At 33.4% G+C, this 26,419-nt stretch overlaps 1 protein-coding gene across 1 annotated transcript in view; it reads left to right on the top strand.

Moving 5' to 3' along the window:
• Positions 1–26,419, top strand: part of DACH1 (dachshund family transcription factor 1) — a 389,583-nt gene that overhangs the window by 261,084 nt on the left and 102,080 nt on the right. Inside the window, exons 4-7 of the mRNA XM_054586415.1 lie at positions 4,645–4,800; positions 5,244–5,416; positions 20,781–20,916; positions 24,520–24,654. Of these exons, the coding sequence (XP_054442390.1) occupies positions 4,645–4,800; positions 5,244–5,416; positions 20,781–20,916; positions 24,520–24,654 (600 nt within the window). The remainder of the gene's footprint in view (positions 1–4,644; positions 4,801–5,243; positions 5,417–20,780; positions 20,917–24,519; positions 24,655–26,419) is intronic.

The raw sequence follows: 26,419 nt of genomic DNA, 5'->3' as shown, positions 1-26,419 counted from the left end.
CATTTCAACTCTAGAGCATTCACATTTCATTCCCTTTATTCCAGTTTACTTACAAGAACCAGTTACTAAAATTTTATTTATGACATAGCCATATTTGTTGTTGGTTCTATTGAATGTTATGTAACAATATAGTAAACAGAATTTTTTCTGTGGTTCCACACAAGAGCAAAGGGTACAGGTTCTCCTCATTTTAAAGAAAGTAAAAATGGAAGTTGAATAAAATTGGTGCTTATTAATGCCATTTGAACCAGCATTACCATCTTAACTACCACTCTGTTCTCCCCAAATGTTCTCCTTCTCCATCGGGAAGGAGAAGGACCAGAGGGAGAGAGGATTTGAAGAAATCATTGTAGTGAAGAGATAGCACCTATTGGGGAGGAAAGTGGGTTGGTGACCCCTTTTTGAGAGTCCTTCCTCACACCAAGCAGACGAGGCAGAGTTCCATGAGAATTTTGCAAGGATCACAGACACCTCTACTACATTTTGTATTGGAATTTCTGCTTTGGTATGAACAGCTGATCTGTTTTTTGTCCCTATTTGAGCAGAGGGATAAATAATTGAGAAAAGATGTCAGGATAGAGAGAGAGGATATCACCCCAAGAGAAGGGCCTTAATATAAAGGGACAATGGCAGTTTAAGGGTTTAGAAGAGCAGGAAGCTAAAGGGGCTGGTGCAGTTGGGAGGTTCTTCTGGAAAGCCTCCCTTGAAAGAGCAGACATTTCTCAGCAGGAGAAACTTGGCATGCAAGCGCCTCCGAGGCCAATAAGCAGAGCCATAGAAGTGACAGTGCAGGGAGGACTTGAGCAAGGACTGGCTGGAGAGGAGACTTTTATGTCACTGCCAGGAGGGGGTGTGGAGGAGGACAGAGGAGGAGCTGGCCAGGCCCCTCTGTCTTCCAGGCACCTGGGCTCTGGTGCTGGCCGGTGTCGATGAGGACGGTGAAGCGGAGAGGAGTGTGAACTAGAATACTCAAAATCTACTCAAGGTTATTAAGGGGCAGAAAAGGGAGCTCTGACAGGGCATGTTTGAAGGAAATAATAACAAGGAAAATAAAGCCATTTTGTATTTGTAACCTATCGGTTCTGACCAATAACCCAGTTACCCTCAGAGCAGTGATGGCTTTACTGTCTTTAAAACCTGGCCCGCGATAAAATATGTATCATAAAATATGACAAAAATAGAAAATGAGGGCGAGCCAGGGAAAATACTCTGAGATCAGAAAAAGACAGAAATAGTGTATCAAGTTGTTTGCTTTTTCAGAATCTATAACCATATTTTAGTGTTTGGGTGGTGTAGGTATAAGGGGCAAAGAATCTCACATACATCATTCTTATAACTTTGAATTTCAGTTACACTAAATCTTAAGATCACCTTGCTTGTCTCTGAGGAACATACATCTTTTACATGAGAGGAAAACTAAGCACATGCAATCACGTTTTGTATATAAGTCCCATATATTTGACTATGTCATTATTGAAAATTCTTAATGTCAGTGTCATCAGACAGGGCAAGTAAACTTTTACAGATTATAGAAATGCATGATTAACGGTTTTTAGCTAGAGACTGAATGGTAGTCTTCCTTAACTTCAATTTTCTCACTTGCATTCATATACCCACTTCTGTCTGGGTGCTGCAAGCCTCTGTCTTGGTTAATTCTCACCCCACCAGCATCATGCCATAGAATTAACAGCTGGCCTTCATGGTGCTTCGGGCTACACTCCTTAGCTTCATCATATCGAAAGTGTTTGTTCTGCTGTCAGCAGTGCGGACCTGCTTACATTTGTGGAGGCAGGTGTCTAGCTAAGACTCTCCCAATGCTCCTCCACATCCGCTTGTAGTGCCAGATATAGGATATCCCTTTAGTGCCCTCCCCCTACATTAAAATATGATTATAGATTCTAAGTAATCATAGAAGGGGATGCACTCTCTGAATCTTCATGAGCTCATGGTCATTTCCTTTGGCTCAGAACCGTTACATATTTTATTATATTTTATGAGTTTTTGTAAATATATGTTTCAATACCTTATTATAATACATGCTTTTTGAGGATACTAGGGCTATATCAACATTGTCTTTTTATTCCACTGTTAAGTCAGAGAAACAGCATGATTCTACAAAAATCAAAGACAAGAAATGAATCAATTACTTTCTGTTTCTCTCTAACTCCCCTGACCAAATATTGAAACTTTTCTTATATGTTGAATCTTATACACATACATACATATATATATTTGTGGGCATAGTACATATATACTGGCTTATATCACTAAATATATTGGCTTAAACCAAAGACCTTGAAATTATACATTTAATAACTATGGGCGTATCTTGCTCTGAAGTGGCCTACTTTTAATTCTTATTTATTCATGCTAATAGAGGAGACGGGTATTATAAATAATGCAGGAATCACTTACAGCTGACTTGGTTAAATACTGTATATTTTTCATCAGACTTAGTTTCTTAATTGTTTGCTCTATTTATTACCAAAATGAGCACACATCATGACTGTTTAACAAATGATGATTGGTGGAGATGGTTAGGAGAATTTATGTAGTGGGGAAATTCAATCTAGTGTAATAAACTTGCTATGGAAAATTCACATATACATGATTGATATTTACCCCTCCACAAGGGCCTGATATCTTGTATTGCAAAATAGGTGTGAAAACAGATAGTATTTTGTCTACAATCTGTTTTCCAGAATGATTAACCAGAATCTTAGCTTAATATTTTAGCTCTTGATAATGTGAATAAATAGAATTATAGTGCTTCTTTATTGGTACAAGTGAAATTGAAATATATTTGGGAAAATGAATTTTCCCATATATTAACTGGCAATCAGGATTCAGTTAAAAAAAAAAAGGAAACTGGTTCAAGTGAACAGAAAAACAAAAGTAGATAATAGTTAAAACAGAATTTAAACTGAACCCAAAGTAATGAAAATGAATATTATTCTCTACTCCACATATTAGTTAATTATCCTCAAATAAGAAATCTATTATGAAGATATAACCCTTGCATTTGCGGGATATTTTAAATGAAATATAACAAATAGAGAAAATTATCTATTATACATTTCCAGTGCTGTTCTCATATTCAAATAACATTTATTCCAAAGTATTATTTCTATATCCAGATAGTAAGTGATTGTGCCTCAGTCCTTGTTTTAATTGATAACATAAAATGTTAACATGTCGTACAATATTTTGCATATATTTTGATAAAGGCAATATAATGTGGAAAAATTTATATTTTTTCACTGAATACTCTCTTGACATTATACATTTTAAAAATTCATATATTTATAGTTTTTGTACATTAGACTAAAACCTTGATATAAGTGTCAAAAAATTCATGAATAAAAAAAATTCATGAATAAAGAAATAAGGTATATAACTTTGTGAATGTGAAAGTTAACATTTCTATCACAGCAAGCTGGAAGAATTTTTTATGTTAGTCATTTCTGTGTAAAGCTATAAACTTTTTTTTAATGCCAAAAACTGTCATGGTTTCTTATAAAATAATAAAGATATCAATTTTAATTGATCCTTTTCATTGTTTAATAAAATTGCTTTGTTTGATTGCTGAAGAATTTGAATTGAGTTTTCATTATCCACTTCTGAACAATTTACTCCAAGATCCAGACAGTATTGAGCTAATGAGTTTGAATTTATATTGAACCTTAACTGTCTTCATGAAGTAAATGGAAAAAAATCATGGCAGTAACTAAGTGTTCTTCATTAAAAACTGTGTCGTAGAGATTTTACAATGAGGTCGTTAATAGAGCTAAAGCATTGAAATTGGAGTTTTACCAACTTTGCTGCTTCTAAGCATATTATATAAAAATACAATTTCTTTTTTTAAGAAAGGAAATCTTATAAGTTCACAAGGATATTACAAAAATTTTAAGTGGATAGTTCATATATTTGACAGATTCAGTTAAGCAATAAATTAGTGTTAAAATAATTTAATTTGGGAACATCAAAATTGAAATGACATGGCCACCAGTATTGAAGTACACACCCTTGAATGTACTGTTTTGATTTTGGCACTGATATTACCACAGTCAGTTTCTCTGTAGTTGAAAACAAATGATGCATTTATTAATTCACACACATTTAATTTATTTCCTTGACTTTTTTTTTTTTTTTGTAAAATGATCTTTTGGGTTCTATTATATTTAACCAGTTTGGGCATTTAATGGTTCCATGTTCGGGATTTGCTGTGGAATCAAGTGAGGTACTAATTCTGAATGTGACTAGGATACTGTTTAATATAAGGATACCTTTGCCTTCTAAAACTATCAGTGTGCGTCATTTCAAGGAAGTAATTAATTCTCTAGGTATATAATGGAGCCCATTTTATATTAAGATGGTTAGTCAAACAGGATTAGATTTTGCAAATAGGCTAACTGCTGTAGAAATGTTGTTTTTCAAATATTTGAGAACCTCTCTAAGAAATAGAAAAAAAAACACACACAAAAAATAGGGTTTAGGGGAAATTTACTGACTTCAGCTTATTTCCCAAGAAATTACTTGGCCAATCTCCAAATGTAATATGCTTTTAAAAACCTCGTTTCAAGTTAGTCATTAGAAGCTTTGGAATAAGATTGTATTCCAATAATTTATATTCATTCCCCACAGGCAGCAGTGATGGTTCTTGGGATAAGGAAACACTGTTCTCTTCCCCACCCCAGGGATCGCAGGCCTCTGTTCCCCACCCCTGCCTGCCTGGAGTGCGTAGCCTTCCAGTTAGTCATCCTCTCCACCAGCTTCAGCAGAGCCACCTCCTGCCAAATGGTACGATGGCATTTTTGGCACTAAAAATGGTAGTTGCAAAGAAAAAAAATTGTCTAATTATAGGACAGAATGAAGACCTACTACATTAGATAACTAATTGTGATCAGTTAAAGAAAACCCTAGTATTTTAAATGAGAATCAGGCTGATCAGAAGAATAATATAGCAAACAATTGACCATTTGTATTAAACACATGAAGAGTGGGGATGTGATTAAACGTGGCACCAAACTAGTTAGCTGTAAGCTTAATTTCCCTGTGCAGCGAGTAGGTATTGTTGCATACAAAGAGGACAAATATTTCTTGTTTGACTGCCATTATTAGGACATCTTTGAATGGTTCAATTTTCAATGATGTATGTTCTTAACCATTTTAATGAATGGGATATACCATGTTTCATAGTTTTATTAGAGCAGGGCAATGATGATATATGTGATTTTTTATAGGACTGGAACTTCCTTTTATGATGATGCCCCACCCTCTAATTCCCGTCAGCCTACCTCCAGCATCTGTCACCATGGCAATGAGCCAGATGAACCATCTCAGCACCATTGCAAATATGGCGGCAGCAGCACAAGTTCAGAGTCCCCCATCCAGAGTTGAGACATCTGTCATTAAGGTAATTTTTTCTCACAGGATTGTGTAGACTTACACAAAAACATCATCTTAAGTCACCATCTCTCAGGTTTTCTTATTCCACAAGAAATTGTAAGTACAAAAAGTGAAATGACAGTAAATAGATGATGAGAAAAGTCACTTGCAGTAGTTAGAACCAGGAGCACAATATTTAGGCAGGCTAGGCTAATTTCAAGTTCTCTATTGTATCTATTAAGAGAGATAAACAAAGGAAGTTAAATGAGATGTTTAAAATTTTGTGTGTGCATATATGTATGGTTGTGTGTATGCACACTTTCATGCATGCACGTGTGTGTGTGTGCGCGTGCATGTAGTGTTATGAATCTGAAGGTGTGGAAAACAGTGCCTGATTTGTTTTCAGAAGGCAAGAAGTATTAAATTATTGTTCTGCCCCTTTCTATCTGTGTTGCTTTGGACATGCATGTAACTCAATCTTTCTGATTCTATAGATAAAACAATGTAGGTGTAAAAACTTAATAAAATAATGAAAATTAAATAAAACTAAAATAAAGATAAAAATAAAATAAAGATTCTATAGATAAAACAATCTAGATGTAAAAACTAAATAAAATAATGAAAATTATTTTAAAAATAAAAAGTACACTGTAAGTGAAAGATAACATTATTGTTATACAAACACCACATATGTTTGTATATACACTATTGTCTCTATCTCTTCTCTGCCCCCCGGGGAGGTTGTGTGTATATTCTTCAGTGTGTGCATGTGTGTGCGTGTGTTATTTTTGTTCATATCATTTTATAATGTGTATTTAAGTAAAAGCACTTCAAATCCATTGTCAGAAAATATTAATTTTTAAACGAAGTAAAAAGTACCTCATGATACCTTATCCTTATTTGACATAATCATTACTTTTTTTCTAAGTATAATGCACTTGAATTTATAGGAGCCCCTAAAGTATGTCTTACATAAAAAGCTCTGTTACAATTCCAATTCATTGCTGGTGGGAATGCAAAATGTTAAACCCTTTTGGAAGACAGTTTTGTGGTTTCTTGTGAAACTATACATACTCTTACTATATGATTGCATGATATTTACCCAGCTCCTTAGCATTTACCCAAATGAGTTGAAAACATACCTTTACACAAAAACTGGGATATGGATATTTATAGCAGCATTTTTCATAGTTGCCAAAACTGGGTAGCAACCAAGATGTCCTTTGGATGGAAGGAGACCTGACTTTGAGTGGTAAACATGCAGTGCAACAGACAGATGATATATCATAGAATTGTCTGAAACCTATACAATCTTATTCACTAATGTCACTGTAATAAATGTAATAAAAAACTGATCTAAAAAAGTTAAAAAAATGCCCTTTGGTAGATGAATAGATAAAAATGTTATCATACATCCATATATTATAGTTTTTTTAAACATTCGTTCAGTTGAACACAAGGTGCCTGATGGTGAGCCACAGTTTAACAACAGACTAGAGGAATTGAAAATAGAGAAGTTCATTAGTTACAAGTGGCTCCTAGAGGGACCACATGTGGAGGTCAAGGCAGAGTACAGACAGAGAGCCAGGCAGGACCTGGGCAAATGCCTTTAGGGTCCGTGATGGAGTACTTCGGGGTTCCGGGGCTAGGGTCGGATTGGTCAGTTCAAATCAGGCTCTGATCTAAGAGGAGACTGTTGACCACAAGGGCTGTTGGGAAAATCATATCACAGATTTACATTTGCTTGTGACGCTGTGGCTGCTATCTAGGGCATGTATCAGCATGAGGGGGTTACTGTCAGTTTAAGGTCCCTGTAGGCCACTTGGCCAAACAAAATAAATACATAGGCAGCATTACAATGGAATCGTTTAGCTAAGTTCTCAACACCTTAAATTGTACTATTATTCAGAATGAAAAAGAAATGAGCTATCAAGCCGAGGAAATGTAAATGTATACTTCTAAGTTAAAGAAGTCATACTAAAATGGCTACATACTGTATGATTTCAAGTATATGACATTCTAGAAAAGGCAAATTTATGAAGATACTAAAAAGACCAGTGATTGCCACAGGGTATGATACTATTTATTATGAATACATGTATTATATATATATATATTTTTAAAGGGCCTTTTATATAGAATATTCAATAATATACAAATAGCATTTTTTAATAATAAGAATGCCTCTTGAAACAAAGATGTGTACTGGTCCCTTGTATTATTTTCGGAAGTACCCCAACCAGAGGAAAAATAACAGAAGATATCACAAAAGACCGAGATCAACTTCTCTAAAATCTTGACCTGAGAGAATGTTAATGAATGCTACATTGCCCTCAGCCAAGAACTGGGAAGAGAACTTTTGAAAATTTTACATCATTCTGAGTAACTTTTAGAGGGTTCCTTAGTTACCGATGAATTGTTAATCAAGGTATCACTGTATAATTTCATTTATGATCATTTTTGGTCATAGTTATTACTGAGAATTCAGCCTCCTCATCATCTCATTCATTGACATTTCCTAACAAAAGATTTGGCTGAAGGAACAAACCTAAGTGCTCCCATCATTTTACTGGATGGCAACTTAAGAAAAAATTTCAAATGTAGTATTAGTTATAGGATGTGAATATTCCCATTTTTTAAAATTTAGTAATGATTACTATAGAGGATTATCTTTATGATACTAAGTATGCAATTTCCCCTTTCAAAACTAGGAACTTCTTAGATAAGATTTAGATTCATAGGTAAAGTAAAAGTAGGAGGGATGAGCAGATTTTGTCCATTTTAAATCAAAATGGGTGACTTAGTTATGAACTGCAGATAACTTGAGCAGGAGGTGGTGGCGTACATATTCCTGGATCTAGAAGCCTCCAGTACATCAGGAGGCTTGATTTATTTAGTCTTATTTAATTTGGGTGGTATCTAATATTAATATAATACTTAGATAGTGAACTTCCCTTTAAAATCTTCGAAGAAAGCTGTTGGATTTCCTCTGAAAGGTGTCTTTAGAAAACAATCTAGGTTATTGGAAAGTAAACATTCCTGTGGTTTCTTAAATTAAGGTTAGGAATGGAGATGAGAGAGTTAGGGAGAAAGGTAGGAAATATGTAAAAAATGAATAGAAAGAGTGTTTTGAAATGTGCCAACATCTCCCAAGATATAGTGATGGCCCCCTTTGTAGTCTCTTGGGCAGATATTTTCAGTAACTTAACTACAGATGAATTAAAAGAAATCCTGGACTTTTGAATGCTGTGATGGTATAAATGGTGATAGTAACTAAATAGGAAACAATAGCTGTGATTGAGAATGATTAGGGAAAGTAAAGGTGAGAGTTAAAATTGCCAACATGAAAGTGAAGTTCAATTGGCCATTGTGGAAATTCTGAGAGACCTATTTGTACTTTTCCTTTGAGGCTGCTCATTGTCTATGTAATTTCAAATTTGATGGTGGCAGGTAAAGATTTTAAAAGAAAACTGATATTTTTAAAAAAACTTTATGAAGTTTTTCAAGAAATGCATGATTCAGTTCTAATATTTTTTGGTAAATATTCCTACATTTAATTTCATTTCATTGTAGTATTTTCTTTACAACTTATTCCCTGTATACCCTCTTTCACGTCCACCTACCGACCCCACCCCTGCAATCATCACATGATTCTGTTTCCATGAGTTTTTTTTTCTTTTTTTCTTTGCTGTATCCCTCCACCCCACCAACGCTCCCTCTCAGACCCCAGAGCTGTCAGCCTACTCTCTATCTGTGTGTCTGTCTCTATTTCTCTTGTTAGTTCAGTTTGCTCATTAGATTCCACATATGAGTGAAATCGTATGGTACTTGTTTTTCTCTGACTGACTTATTTCAATTAACAGGATGCTTTAAACCAGAGGAAAATTATGGACCTGGCTTCAGAGAATAAGGGTAGCAAATAGATTTTCTCTTTAATTCTAAATATTGGAGAAATCAGATTAATAAATCAACCTATCTAAATTTATATATTGTAAAATTCATGGCCCTAGCAATATTTAGTAAATGCATATTATATATATTAGTGAAACTTAATTTGGGGGAGCTTTTTATTCTCTGCAAAGAAAATGGTTGACTCCTATATTACATTAAATAGTAGGGGGCCCAACTGAGTAATTAGACCAGTGCCTGCTAATTTGGTTGCCTGAAAAGATCTAAAATATGAGGGCTGAATGAAAGTGAAATGTTAAATACTTAAGAAGGCTTCCCCATCTGAAACAATGTTAAAACAATAAGAGAAATTGCATGTGAGAGGAAAATATAAACTTGAAGGATCTTTCATGTGCTGGAATATACCATTTACATTTTTTGAATAATGACAAGAGTTAAAATTAAAATTCAACATAAATGAGAATGTTAATTGGAATTTGTAGGACAGAAGAGAAACAGAAACATAGCTCTCAGAGTTACATATTTTGAAATATCATTTGTATTCCATGTTTATATGACATAAAGGAGCTCTAATGATTTTTCTCATGAACTTATTTATGAAAATGGAAGTACCAGTACAAGCTGCAGAGCGGGGTTCAAAAGCTGCCATTCTTGGGTGAAATCCATCCTGCTGTCAATTTTTGTATGGGCTATGAGTTAAGAATATTACATTTATGAATAGTAAGGGGAAAAATTAAAAGAAGAAAAATATTTCATGACATATGAAAATTATATGATATTCAAATTTTAGTGTCCATAATTAAAAATTTTTGGAACTCCACTATACTCTTTAGTTTGCATAACTTATATGGCTTCCTCCCCATATGAAAGTGGAGTTCGATAACATATGTACTGGTTGGGTCTTTCAGAAAAATTGCTGATTCTTGTACTAGAGCTCTGATGAGCTCAAACCCATGTGAGCCTTAGGTGTGGCAGCTTAAACTCAACTCTCAAACACTATTGAGCTATAAGATTTGGCATTAAAAACAAAAAGAAAAAAGAAATTAAAAAACATCAGACAAACCCGAGTTCAGAGACATCCTACAAAACACAAGACCAGTACTCCTCAGATCGGTCAAGATCATAAACCAGCAAGGAAAGATTGAGAAACTTCGAGATTGAAAGAGCTGTGAGGCGTAAATGCAATGTGTGACCCAAAATGAAACATGGAAACAAAAACAGAAACATGATTGTATGAAAGGTGATGAAATCCATAGTCTGAATGAAGTTTAGTTAATAATTATGTACCAAGGTGGTTTCTTAGTTTTGATGAATGTTCCATGATATTTCACGATGTTAATATTTGGGATGAGGATATATGGAAACTCTCTGTATTACCTTTGCCACTATCTTGTAAATCCAAAATTATTCCAGAATTTAAAGTTATTTTTTCAAGGGAAAAAAAAGCACTGGACAAAATAAAATTATATAGATGAAGACAATGCCTCTATAACTTTGCTATTTGCTTTAAATGTAAACTTTCATGGTGTAGTTTACCAAGATATTAAATTAGACCATTAGACTTTCTCTGATTGATTGTCTTGGACTATGGGAGATATTTTAGTAAGATAACTCTGAGGAGGAAATGAGCATATACTGTTTAGACAATAATAATTCTAATTTAAACAGCTAAGAGCCACTGTCTTAAGAATATATTAAATTATTGTAAACTCTGTATTAGTCTATTATGTATCAGTGAGACCCTTCCATCTTTACTGCTTAACATTCATAGAACATGAAGAGACATAGACTTGAGGTATTAGATGTTATATAATCCAGCTACCCATCCCCAATAGTGGATAAATAATTCATGCATCCTTCCTACTCATTTTTATATACATGAACTTTTGTAGTAGAACTAGTAAATCTTTAGCAAATTTAAGAGTGAGACAGGTACTCCTTAATCAAATTAACATTTTCTACCTTAATTTTATTAGATTTTCTTGGAAGGAAAATGTTTATTAATTTATCTTGTGTTCTAGCCATCTAACTATACAGGTCACCTGTAGAGTTTCTTTCCTCCAGACCAAATATTCTAATTTTTTCTTGACCATTTCTCTTCAAGCTATTTGGTTAACCAATTAAAAAAAAATATCCACTTCCTCCCCAACCCTTCCCATATAATATTCTAGAAATCCTAGAAGTGAACTGGCCAGTGAAGAGAAACCAGTACTAATATAAACTGAAATTTGGACAATCGCTTATAAATGAAATTATACTTCATAAAACTGTTTTGCTATTTGAAGTTATGACTCAGTAAATTTCATGCCTTTATGACACAAAATTCTAGCCAATTCTTCATCTTTTACTTATATTAAGAATTTTCATTTATCCCTATTGTCTTTTTTCCAGTTCATTGATTTGGGTTCTTTAGATACTTCTGAATGTTAACACTCTAAACTATCATATTATCTATTTATACCTTCTTTGTATCATTTCCAAATTGTAAAGGATGTACTATTTGTATTGCCTTAAATCACTGAGGAAAATAAACAGTATAAATCAAGAGATCAATTCTTCTTGTCATTAGAGAATTCCTAACAGGCTGAAATGTTCTACTAATTGATTCTCTTTGGGTATAATTCATCAAGTAACCCCAAATACCCCTGAATGAATCAATATTTTTCTCAGTTTTTATTTAATAAATTCAAATAATATCATAAAGACTTTTAAAAATAGGTTCTTGCATTTTTTTTCTGATTTCATTTTTCTTCCAGGATAATATAGAATTATTTTTTGAGGATTTAGTAACATCCAAATTATTTTACATTATTGATTCAACATTTTTTACACTGCATTATAGGGTTTTCTAAACATAGAAAGTGTGACTTAAATTTGTTAATTTTATATACTGACCTGGTGTGTATGTGTGCATGCCAGCATGTATATGTGAGAGAGACAGGAACAGACTTAGGACATTCTCTTTTAAAGACTTAAACCTTGAAAAAAAAACAAAGAATACATTTTCCATTCTTTCATAATTTCCTTCAAAACAAGTCCTTAAATTGCTCTTAGTTAATAGGACTTTACATACATGAAATGTAAAATGTTTAATGATTATAAAAACTAGAACCAGAGTGACCTGATTTCTAAAGCAGATTAAAATATTATAGCAGTTTCGTGTGCCTCATGTTTGTTTCTAGGTACAGAATAGTTTTTTAGAAACCATAAATAACTCTAGATGTATGGATTACTTTTAAGCATAAATGTTTCATTCACAAAAATAAGTTTTATATAATTATATTTGGATTTTTAAAAAACAGTTAAGTATGTTATTTTAATGTTTTACTATTGATATTAAATATGAAAAAGGCAACTAGCAAGGAAAATAGTATTAAAACAACAACCTATAAAGATACTATACATCACTATATTCAAACAGGTCTCATGTATTTAAATCCATGAGCTTATAACAGTATTGAAAAATAAATTCATTGTTCACCTTTAGAGAATTCTAAGGAATTGATTCTTTTAAAGGACAAACAAAGGTTTAAGTAAAGGAATGGAGTCAAGCATTTCTCATATAAACCGTACCTCAGGATAACCAAATAATTTTCTAGGGAAATTTCTGTTCATATAAATCTTCTAAAAAAATAAATGAGTTAGGAATGATATATTAAGGATACCACCAAATTGTGAGTACTAATGAAGTGGTTGGTGTAGCCCATGTTCAACAGTGGTGGCTGGCATCGTAAGATGTAATTAAGCAGACATTATGTGTTCTGATGGAAACATATAACACCATCATTAAATAGTCTTGTCCTCAGATCCTCTTGAGTCAAGCATTCATTTATAACTATGCAGGAAATTCAGGAGACAGAAGAACTTAGACACAAATTAGATTCATCAGGTGGTGGCCTCTGAGAACAAGCATAGTGCCCTCCGTAGACAAAAAGTTAGCTTTAAATATCAGCCATGTGCAGAGAGAGTGACGCCAATTAATGGCAGTGCTGGCCAAGTCAGAACTTGTCTTTTTCTCTTGCTTTCCTCCCTATACCCACCCTTCCTTAAGTGTATTTAAGGAAAATGTCTTATCTTTTCATTAAGATGCCAGTATTTATTATTACATAGAGATTAATTATAATTTTAGTTGACTGCATTTGTAACTGGACAACATTATATTCCCAAGTAGTAATCTGAAATATTACAATGTTGCCTGTGGAAAAAATATTGGATTACCAACATTGAATAAATTTGAAGATATAGTAGGAAAATAAAATTAAGTTGCTTATGATTATTCTCACGAATCTTACCATTTTTACATTTAGAAAAATTGAGTGTTTATTGAGTATGATCATCAAACAAATAAAAAGGGCTATGTAAATATCTCCTGAAGCCTCAATTTAGAACTTTGAGTCATGGAGTTTTGATGATGGTTGCCCAAGCTTCTAACAGATGGAATTTTGTTAGCATCATTTATTATGTCTTCCAGAGGTCCTTTTTAACACTTTTCTGGATCTGGAATCCCAATTCTACCATTTGTTTTCTCTGTTTATTTTTCCAGAACAACAAATTTGGATGTCACACTTAATCAGGGTATATGATTCTGAACTTCTTTAATATTGACTAGTTTAAGAAATATGCTTCATGGGTGATAAGATTTTTGTCAGTTTTGTTTATTTATATATCAGCAGAGCTTAGGACACTGGCCCATATTAGGTGTTCAGTATATGTTCATTGAATGAATTAATTTAAGTCTGAGTTGTCTTAAAGTACAGGAGTTCAGGTTATAAGAAGTGCCAGTCAACTTCAATTTTGTAAGTTAAAAGTTATATCAAAACTTCCGCTTAAGATGGCAGCATAGGCAGACATGACTTGCCTCTTCGCACAACCACATCAAAATTACAGCTAAAATATAAAACAAACATCACTCAGAACTGTCAGAAATTAAGTTGAATGGAAATTTCACTACAGAATTAAAGACACCACACCCATCCAGGCTGAGCCATAGAGCCAGCAAGCTGGTGCCATAACTGAGACTCCGTCAACCTGGCTAACATTGTTTGACCTGCCTTGGAGATTCCCAGAGACTCTGCCCCACTCAGCTTTGGGCTCACCCAAGCTGCTTTCCCATATGAATGCCTGGTCTTGCAAGGCTCGTGCTGCACAACTTCCCAAATCCTCTCAAACAAACAACAGCTGGCCTCCATGAGCCCCAGGGCCAGCACTAGCAACAGCCAGCCTAGATTCCAGTTTGGCTTTGCCCAGGAATCTCCAAGCCCAGCACAAGTAGTAGCCATCTCAGATTGCTTTATTGCTTAGCAAGGTGGCCCTGGGCAACACACAGGTAAGGGCTAACCTTGGCCTGCACCACCTGGGAAACCCCAGGGCCAGAGCACCCAGTGGACAGCTACAGACCACCTTGGAGCACCAATAACCTGCCCCCACATGGCTGATCCTCCATGGAGGGTAGAAGTTGGTAGTAAGTGGTCATAGCCAATTCTTGTAGCTGTGTGGCCTGGTATTCCTCCCATCGATCTGCCAACAGCAACCAAGGCTCAACTACCAGAGGAGGGTGTACTCAACCCACATGAACAGGGCACCTCGAGTATCCAGCTTGGATAATAGAGGAGGCTGTGCCACTGGACCCTACAGGACACCTACTGCATTACCTCCCACACTACCAAGACACAGAGTCAAAGCAGCTCTACCTAACACATAGAAACGAACACAGGGAGGCTGCCAAAACAACGAGACAAAGAAACATGGCCCAAACAAAAGAATGGATCAGAACTCCAGAAACAGAGCTAAACCAAATGGAGATAAACTATCAGATGAAGAGCTCAAAACATCTTCAAAAATAAGGATGCTCAGGGAACTAAGTGAAGACCTCAGCAGCATAATAAAGATCCAGTCAGAAATGAAGGATACACTAATTGAAATAAAGAACAATTTACAGGGAAACAACAGTAGAGTGGATGAAGCCAAGAATCAAATCAGTGATTTGGAACATAAAGAAGAAAAAACAACCAATCAGAACAAGAAGAAAAAGGAATCCAAAAAAATGGGGATAGTATAAGCGACCTCTGGGATAATTTCAAGAGGTCCAACATTCACATCATAGGGGTGCCAGAAGGAGAAGAGAAAGAACAAGAAATTGGAAATCTACTTGAAAAAATAGTGAAAGAAAACCCCTAATTTGTGAAGGAAATAGACATACAAGTCCAGGAAGCACAGAGAATCCCAATTATGATAGATGCAAAGAGGCCCATTCCAAGACACATCATAGTTAAAACACCAAAGGTTAAAGATAAAGAGAAACTCTTAAAAGCAGCAAGGCAGAAGCAGGTAAATTACGTACAAGAGTTCCCATAGGACTGTCCGTTGATTTCTCAAAAGAAACTTTGCAGGCTAGAAGGGATTGGCAAGACATATTCAGTCATGAAAAGCAGTGACTTACAGCCAAGATTGCTCTAGTCAGCAAAGCTATCTTTTAGAATTGAAGGGCAGATAAAGAGCTTCCCAGACAAGAAAAAACTAAGAGTTCACCGTCACCAAACCATTATTATATGAAATGTTAAAGGGACTTATTTATCAAAAAGAATAAGATTAAGCTATGAACAATAAAATGGCGAAAATGCATATCTATTGACAATTGAGTCTAAAAGACAAACTTAGCAAACAAGAAGAGCAGAGACAGAATCATGGTTACAGAGAGTGTTTTGATGGTTGCCAGATGGGAGGGGGTATGGGGAAATGGTTGAAGGGGTTAGGGGTTTAAGAAGTACAAACAGGTAGTTACAGAATAGCCATGGGTGTAAAGTACAGTAAAGGAAATGGAGTAGCTAAAGAACTTAACACGCATGACCCATGGACATGAACAATGGTGTGGGGAATGCCTGAGGGAGTGGGCTGTGCTGAGTGGAGAAGAGCAAAGGAAGAAAAATCAGGACAACTCTAACAGCATAATCAATGATATAATTAAAAAATAAATGTTTATTTCAAATTTTTAAAAAATGTTAAATCAAGAGAACATTTAATGTTAGGCATATCTTCTCCTCACTTGTATAACATATTTAGTGAAGGACTCTTTAAGTGATAGATGAAAATGAAAATAATTAAAAAGAGAGCCACATAAAGGAAAGCTTAATTGAAAAATCCTTTAGAGAAATGAATTCTGAAGAGAAATGAAAATATTTTCAGTTGATAAAATAGAATGCATTTTGTGGTGGAGAGGAGGCAATTAGGCCATGTAATATTTAAAATTTTTAATTAATCACATGTGTATAATCCTGATCATTCTATACTTTTTACTTTAGAATACATCATTTTGGATTCCACCTTTGATTCTGAATTATCCTAGAGACCAATACTTCTTGTTCTACCCAGAGGCAATAAATGCAGCTTTTCTTTATTGTTATTATTGTTATTCTGTTAGCATTCATTTATTAGTATGACCTTTTTTTCATTCTGTGAGGGTATTCCTCTTAAATTTTCATTTATTATTGTGGCTAGTTTTATAAAGATGGAACATTGTGAAAGACTGTATTTTATTGATTGGTGGATTTATGATGCAGGGCTGTAAAACAGTGTGTTGAAGTACAGAATTAAATATTCTTCCTCTTTGTCCTACTTCAGGCCCATCTTGGAGGTTAAAGGTTATTTTACAGATGAAATGATAAATCCAGTTTACATAGTTTCCCTATAGACACTGAACACTTCTTATTATGTCTGAACAAAACTCATTATCTATTTTGTTTTAGTAATAATTATGAGATTCTCTGGTAAGCAATTCTTTACTGTCTCCATTATTCTCCATCTTATAGCAAACTCTGGAAAGGCAAGCATATAAATATGATAAAAGAATTAAGCTGTTGAAATAAATTAATTTATTATACAAAAATGTATTAAAATTTTACTTGCTCAATAGATTTTGCTTTAATGAAATTCTTCAAAGAACAATACATCATGTTCCAAAGATTGAAATTACACAATAAATGAAATGACTGAATATGTTGTATCTCAATTTATAGAAAGTTTCAATGGAACACTTAAGCTTTTAAATTATAAAAATTTGCATAAATTAAAATATTTTCTTTCAATAAAAGTATTAAGTATTGTCCTATATCCTTTGTTCCTAGATAAAAAATAAAGTAAAAATAAGCTAAAGCTAAATTAAATATCCAAATTTTACCTATATTTTCTAAGCCTAGAGTTGTGCTTTTGAGATGTCCTTTACATTAACATTTTAATCTAGTTTATTTTTTAATTATATTATTATGTGATCTTTAGAGTATTTTTTGTAAATGTGTAAGTGAATAATGCATAAATGAAAAGAATTAGCAGGATAAACTTTGACAGTGAAATATACTGACCAATGAAAAATACCTTTTATACTTATGTGGGAAATTAAACAAATAATTGTTTCTCATGGTAAAACCATTGTTTTTAGAATGTTATGTATTAAATAGTTAAGTATTTTATGAGTTGCTCAGGAAAATATTAGTTTCTCATATTTTCCATTGGCACTACTATGAAATCTGTTATGACAGCAAACAAAGACTTTCAAAATGATTTTAGAGGGATTGATTTGTTTCAACATTGTACTTTATCTTTAGTCAGCCAAACACGTGACACTGCAATTATGATCATTTATATAATTATTAAGGGAAATATTAAAATGTATGGATGAATAAACATTAATGTGAATGACCTATTGAAGAATGTGGAATTGTTAATTTAGAAAATTTTATTTATAAAACATATAACAATTTTCCTTCTCAAATACATATGATATTTTTCTATATAATCCCAGTGTTGAGTTACATGTATTAGAAATTAGCTTTAAAGAATAGACAAACTTGTATCTTCTTTTTTTATTTGTTTTATACGTTATTAAAATTTTTAATTTTTTAAATTACAGCTTATATTCAATATTATTTTGTATTAATTTCAGGTGTCTTCTTTATTAGAATTTCAAGATATTGAGGTCAGACTCTTTATAGAGTCTCTATACATGTCTATGGTCATGTATGTAGTTAGCTATAGGATAGGTTATTAACATATTTATACAGATTATAAAGGAGTTTCAGTACACAGTTTTATGAATCCATAAACTTTCCTGAACAAGCTAATTATAAATTTTAACTTTTGGGATATATGTGTGTGTCTCCTTTTTCCCCTCTTTCCTGCTCATCCTCTCTCTCTTACTCATTTGCAGTCTTTCAAATGCAACCCCACATGACTTGGATAGGAAAATATATCGATTGATTCTCACATTTACTTACATAACAGCCAGTTTTGCAATTTGCAGACAATAGAGCATTGAATTATTAAGCTCTCATCAATTGAGGTAAAGGGCTAATGTTACAGTATAATTTGATAATACATCCCTGCTTTGGGAGGTTTCTATTAATTGTCCCTAATAGAAACACTTCCACATATTTGGACCGTCCAAAAATTCCAAGACCCCTATAGTTCAAGAAGTTATCTTTACAACAAGATTCTAATACACACGTTTTCAAAGTAGAATTCGTTTCCTTTTTTTGGTTATCATATTATTTGATCTTGCAAATTTTTTGTCATGAAGTTTCTTATGGGATTATTGTTTATCCCGTGGAATATATAATGGAAAATCATTCTGTGCATGAATTTTGGATGAGGGCTTTGCCATTTTTTCTTGTTATTTTAATTTATTTGTCATGCTCCTTAAAAGTTAAGCCTCAGCATATCTGTTTACTGACAACGTTCAGAATTGAAAAATTAAAAAAGTATGAAACAGTGGTGCTCAAACTTGGATGAACATTAAAATCAACTGAAGAACCTTAAAAAATTACTGACATCTGGACCCCACTTCAGACTCGGTGTATCTAGAGCTGCTGTAACCAAGTGCCACAGAGAGCATGGTTTAAAACAATTGAAATTTATACTCTCCTATTTCTGGAGCCTAGAATCTGAAATCAAGATGTCAGCAGCATCCTGTGTCTTCTGATTCTTGGTAGAATCCTTCCTTGCCTCTCAGAAGCTTCTGGTGCTGGGCTGCAATCTTTGATAATCCTTGGCTTGCAGCTGCATAACTCCAGTCTCAACCTCCATCTTCACATGACATTTTCCCCTCATATCTTAGCAATATCTTCTTTAAGGACAGTAGTCATGTTGGAATAAGAGCCCATCCTACTCCACTGTGGTATCTTTTAACTAATCACATCTACAAAGACGCTATTTCCAAAAGAAGCCATATTCAATCTTTTCTGGGGATACAGTTTGACCCGTAACTCTCACTAAGCTAGAATCTCTGGTTGTAAAGGTGAGGCCCATGCCTCACAATGGGGAAGTTTTGAGAACTTCCCAGGTGATTCCACTGCAAAGCAGGACTGTGAACTATCGCTGGGCTCATGGAACCTCTGGGACCAAGGATGTGAATTATCCTCACTCTCCATACTGCCATTCATATTTTCAAAACAGCCTGCTACAGAACAATTTATTTTAGAAGATTCATTTTTTAAATTATTTTTAAATATTTATATTGTTCACTCTGATAAAGTAGGATTTATTATTTATTATGAATCATGTAGAAATTTACTTCTACCATTTCATGTTTTTATTAATTATTGAAAAGACAGTTCTTTTTCAAGGCCTATGTATGTTGTCATGTCTAAAGGTATAAAAATATCTTGCTGTACAAAAACGAAAATGTTAACAACTGATTATCTTATTTTTTAATCTGTAACTCCATGTATAATGGATTATTGGAGACAGTTATACAACATATTTATATGTAGTCTAATGGGAAAGGTACAGTGCTTAGAGGGGATGATACGATATGAAGTGGACGCTGTAGAACAGTATCAGGAAACATGGTATCAAGTTCCTCTGGGAAAGAACTAATACATATTTCATGATTTCTCTTGCTACATTAGTGTGGTCGAATTGAATCAGGTAGTCTCAAATTTATTACAATCAAAGAAATTCATTCCAATGTTAAATAATTGATTTCTACGATGCCTTAAAATGTGACCATCCAAGTGTGTCTAGAGCAGTGCCATGATGAAGCAGCTGTAACAACTTCTCTGATATTATTATTGTGCTCTGCCATGGAGATAATTTGTGCGCTAAATGATCCTGAGACATTTGCTGTAGCCATAGAATATATTTCAAACTTTCTTTAGATTGATCATTAGAATTGAAACCTGCTTTGTTCTGTTAATTCTTTGTTGTCTAATGCATTCTAAGCTGGTTGCCTTCTTTGGCCACTCTTTTTACCCCTTGATGGGCGATGTTTACCAGTGCCACAGTGATGTGTCCCTATAGAGCTAATTTTTGTTCTAGCCTTTGCCTGCTTTGCCTTGCTCAAGATAAAGGGTGTTGTAATACAGCTAAATGTTAATGAAAAAAATGCGTTTATTGTCTTCACACTTCTATAATATTGAGAAAAATTAATACTCCTTAAGTAAAGGTCCAATGCCTTTCCCTCTTGTTTTTCCTGCGTTCCCATGGCGGTCTAGGAGCGAGTCCCCGACAGCCCCTCGCCTGCCCCCTCTCTGGAGGAGGGCCGCAGGCCTGGCAGCCACCCGTCATCACATCGCAGCAGCAGTGTGTCCAGCTCCCCGGCGCGGACTGAGAGCTCTTCTGACAGAATCCGTAGGTCTCATACTTTTACTTGTCACCGTTTTCAACTTTATTAGGTGCAGCTGGCTTTTCTAATCAAAATGCCCTCATTCCAAATAGATCTCAGATGTATCATGTTCTGAAGCTCTGCAGCAATAGCCATCTCTCAAAGTTATGTTTCCCAGTTTGCAATATCATGAGGTATGGTACTACATTAACAGGTTCTGATATAAACTCCCTCTCTTTGATGCCACACATAAAGATTTGAGCTATGAAACATTTAGAGAAAGTAAGTAACCTTCTAGATTAGTTTCTGAAGTAAACACCTCTAACTCTCAATATCTACTGTGTAAGTATCTGTTTATGGGTTATTCATCTTCATCCTTTCTTCCCTCTCTTTTCTTTCAATCCCACCCCTGACATTTTTGAAATTCACTAATTTTTTTAAACTATAGCAGCCCTTACAGAACACAAACATGTACATACAATACACACACACACACACACACACACACACACATAGACTTATACATAACCTGCCTCATATATTTTATTTTAGTTATTTATTTTTTAACTTTATTTTTATTGTTGCCACTATGATAGATATCCCCTTTTCCCCACCCTTTGCTCTCCTTCACCAAGCCAACACCCCCTTTCCCTCTGGCCATCATTTTTATATTGTCAAAGATATCCACAAAGAGGAATAAAAAAACAGAATTCAAAACAGTTGATTATTAGTTGATAAAAATATTTTATAGTCATTAAAATGATGAATAGATTAAAAGCTTGCAATTGGTTAAGTTATAGGATTTGAATTAGTCAATAGTACATATTATTGTCATATGTTATTATTATTAAATTCTAAAAAGTAGGCATATAGTTTACTTCATGATCACATTTTCAGATATTTCATCTTGATCCACATGGCCAAGAAAATTAAGAGTAAAGTTAAAATGACATTCAATTAACTGGTTATTTTGTGCCCATACAAGAATCAAACATTGTTTTGCCAATAAAATAAACATATTAACACTGACTCTTTTGTTGGTAAAACCAATGTTTATTTTATTCTTTCCAGGATTTAGTTTTTATATTCTGAAATTATGCTTAGTATAAACTTCAAGTAATTACACAAAATTTATTGGAGTTATTTGGTTGTTGAGAACATTTTCATAATAAAAAAAAACTCCTACAAAGTATCTTTGTAAGTTTTCAAGGAATACTTGCATAAGACAGAAATCCTCAATATGGATACTGTTGAGGTGGATAAGTTAAATGTTAGTTTGAATTATATGTAATGAAGTTATTTTTAAAATTATGTAATTCAAAATAATTCAAAATGTGAGTACTTGATTTGGACTATCTACAACATATTTCCTTATTTTGTAAGAGGTGACCGTAACTGTTTATTAATCATCATTCCCAGGTGCTATTCCTGGAGCTGGTAAAGCCCAGCTCCCACTACATCAAACCATTTTCCAAATAAAATAATTTCTGTATGTGTTTGTGCTATGCTGACACTGGAATCAGAAATTTAATAATGAGTATTTTGTTTTATTTCTAATTTTTTAATAAAATATTGTCACTGGAAACGTATAGTCCTAGAAAAAGAAAAATTTTTTCATACCACTTAAATGGAAATATGAACAAATAGGGAAAATTTTGAGCTTTGTTATACATTCATGTTTTTTCATGAATCATTGTAATCTTCTTTATTCTTCAGTAAAAAAGAGAATTTTTTTGCATGTGAAAACTACCATAACTGTTCAAATGAAAATAAATATATAAACATGCACATACACACACATACAGACTCATATGCATACATGTGCACACCCGTGCACATATGTACACATTTATTTTAACTTGGTATAAAATTATTTTAGACTAACATAAAAATATCAAGAGTAATACAAATATATCAAGAGTAATACAAATAATTCTTGCATGCTCATGACCCAGATTTACACAACTGATGTCTCTGAAAGAGACACCCTGATTAAAAGCATAGACCTACTAATACTCTTTTCACAGACATCAGCTTCTTTACCTTAAATATTTCATTGGTTAGTTTCTACAAACAAGAAATTTCTCTTATATAATCATAGAACAGGATCAGAATCAGGAAATTACAATTATTATAGATAGTATTAATTTCTGAACTATTAACCCTCTTCAAAATTTACAACTTTCCTACTAATATTTTTCCCTTTTTTCCCCCCTCACCAATGTTTTTAATAACAAGATTTTTTTTTTCCTGGATCAAAAGCCAGTCTAGGACCACATGTTGCAATTACTTCTCACATTCCCTTAGTTTCATCAATCTGGAACAGTTTCTCATTCTTTCTGTCTTTTAATACCTTGACATATTTGAAACATGCAGGCCATTTATTTTGTAGAGTCTCTCTCAGTTTGGAATTTTTTGGTGTTTCCTCATGATTTGACTTAAGTTATGCATTTTTGGCAGGAGTCATACAGACATGATAGTGTGTCCTCAGTGCATCGTTTCAGGAGACATATGATATTTCTCCAATATTTTTTATAACTATCACTTGGTTGAGGTACTGACTACCAGATTTCGCTACTGTAAAGTTCCTTTTGATTACATTTTTATAGATAGTAAGTATCTTGTGACTCCTTGTATTTTAAGACTATGTAATCTGTTTATTCATCAAAATTTCGCTCCACTAGTTTTAGAATCAGCCATTAAAGATTATTCCCTGAAACAATTATTACCAAGCTGATTTGCAAATGCTAATTTCTAATATTAGTCATGTGATATGTTAAAAATATCTATTTTTCAGGAAAAGTAAGCCTTTATGGGATGATTCTAATTCCAAATTTCTGAACAAAACCAAGATTTCCATGGGCAACTTATTAAGAAATTTTTTGACTGGAATATGAAAATCCTAAGGGTGTTTGATCATCTACCTTTCATTTCAATAGTGACAGTTTACTCTAAATAGTTCAAGAAAGCAATTATTGCTTTTAACCATTTGACCATTTTTTAGATATTAACTGGGCACTTTTAGAGTTTGAGTTCAAATTCATTTTTTAAGGAAGTACTCTGATATGTATAAAACCTTGAGTTTGATATCAAGTATTATCATTAAAGCATTAAGTTTTATTGACTGGATTAGAATTATTGAAACAGTTATTTCAGTGCCTTACCTTATTGAAAACTCTATTTGTCCTCTGAGGCCACTAGAATTTATTTATTATATCTTAAGTTTGTAGTGTTAAAGTGTGTTCTGATGTTAAGATTACAGTTTTTCCAAAGTAAAGGAAGGTTACAAGCTGATGTGAGAACATGATGCACTACATGAAAGCTTGACTATTTCATTGGTATCAGTTTTAGTGATTGACCATTCATTAGAGTTACATATGTTAAGTAATTAGAACATTATATTTTATGTATAATAAATATAAGATAAATTTGTTTTATTTTTATTATTTTTCTGCTTATCCTCAAGAATAATCATCTTTATCAATTCTTACAGTATTCTTAGAGATAGAGCATAACTTTACAGTTAGACCATCATATTTTATTTTCTTTTGAGTCTAAAAGTCTAAGTGGTTTATTTATTTGAACATTGTATGTTATGATGTTTTTCTCTTTTGTTTTGGGCTTGACAGCTGTTCATCAGAATGGGTTGTCCATGAACCAGATGCTGATGGGTTTATCGCCAAACGTACTCCCTGGGCCCAAAGAGGGAGATTTGGCTGGTCATGACATGGGGCATGAGTCGAAAAGAATGCATATTGAAAAAGGTAATATATGATTATGTCATCCTGTTTTTCCTGCTAAACATATGAGCTAGATTTTAATCATAGAATCAGGTATATTTTTAGATCACGTAAAAAGATGGCATATGAACATTTTAAAAACCTGCAGTATTAAGTGATAATTAAGCCTACTCTACAAAAAGGAGGTATGAATGAAGATCTGCTTTTCTCTTATACAACAGGTAGGTGTTAATTTATTTTCCAGTGCATGTTAAAAAAGAGAATCATTTGTTTTGTTATATATGAATACTGGATGTCTGTTTGCCTTTCTCAATGCCTTTAGTGCCAATTGTTATTTTACTCAGCATGATAGAGCAGCAGCAACATACAAAGGATTACTATGAATATTTTTGAATGAAAATACATATGGTCATGGGACCAATCAGGAAAAAGTATTGAATTTTATCAGCCAGGATACTAGTAGTTGTTTCAAAAGTGTATATAACAAAAAACAAAGCTGAGATTGTGCAAAGATGTCAAGGTTCTATGTTTATATTCCATTTGTATCAACTTAACTCATTTTAATAGGCAAAATTTTATGTTTTCATGCCCTATTCATGAAGACCTTTCATGAAGAAATTGAAATATCATTTTAGTATGCATGTTGGAAATTTATGCTAGTAGGTGCAAATTCATGTTTTCAAGTGGTAAGTTTTGAATTGTGAAGATAGGCTCTCCATCTTTTTCATTCTAATTTAATCTTTAAAATGTAATTATTATAGACTAGGTATTTTTACTATCTTTTTGATATGAATATCAAATAATTGGTGTTATGAAAAGAATTATGTTTTTGAAAAACAATATATAAAAATCACAATCAGCTGTCAAAAAGGAAAATAAACAAAATTGGACATTTAAATAGTTAATCAGAAAGAAACGATTGGAAAAAGACTAAATTAAGGTGGAACAACTTTTTTCTCCAATAAGACTATTCACATAAGGTAAAGTTGCTTACAGAAAACAGTATTCATTCAATATTAAAACAGCTCTCCTGAGCCGTCAGGGAGAAAGAATAGAGTAATTCTTCAAGCTAAATCATCTAAATTATGGAATGTCAATTAGAAAATGATCACCTTTTTCTAGGTGTTAACAAGCAAAAGTCTAGGCATAATTGAGAGACAACAGCATGAAGGCAACTTTCTAATTATTTGTTTTGAAATTTGATATCAAGTCTCATTACTAAGGTAGGTGACCTATATGCAGTGTGTCAATGGGCCAGACGGTCTCTTCATGTCTATTACCAACGTTTCCACAAGTTCTTTTCAACAATAAATAAAAATGTTATAAATATTGTACCTCATGTGTACTTTGATATATATCTTTTACATTTAATCCAAGACCTTATTTTTAGAAATATGAATATTAACAGAATGAAAAATATAAAGCTTCATGGGAGATTTAAGTTTTAAGTAGTGATATATAAATGTAAGAATCCATTGTTTAGGTCAAACAGTCATTCTCTACTAAGGTTCTTTAAAGAAATAAAGACTTATAAAATATGATTTCTCGGTTTTCCCATGAATGCCACATAACTAGTTTCACTTGAAACCCACAAAAGAGACGTTAATTTACAATCTACAGTGGATGTCAGGATATTAAGGCTTAATTCTCCTACACACTCTGGTGGAGAAGGGATAAGAGAGAAATAGGGGAGTCCAGGTCGAGCTGCCAGCGAGGAGACTGCCACCAAAGGCATAACCAAGTGATGTGATTGACATGACGCATCTCACTGGAATTTTTGGTGAGAGCT

This window comes from Pteronotus mesoamericanus, unplaced genomic scaffold, assembly GCF_021234165.1.
Source record: "Pteronotus mesoamericanus isolate MK-2021 breed Mesoamerican mustached bat unplaced genomic scaffold, CSHL_Meso_final contig_94, whole genome shotgun sequence".
NCBI classification, from domain to species: Eukaryota; Metazoa; Chordata; class Mammalia; order Chiroptera; family Mormoopidae; genus Pteronotus; species Pteronotus mesoamericanus.
Note: the sequence above shows the minus strand (reverse complement) of the source record. Positions and strands in the feature narration are given on the sequence as shown.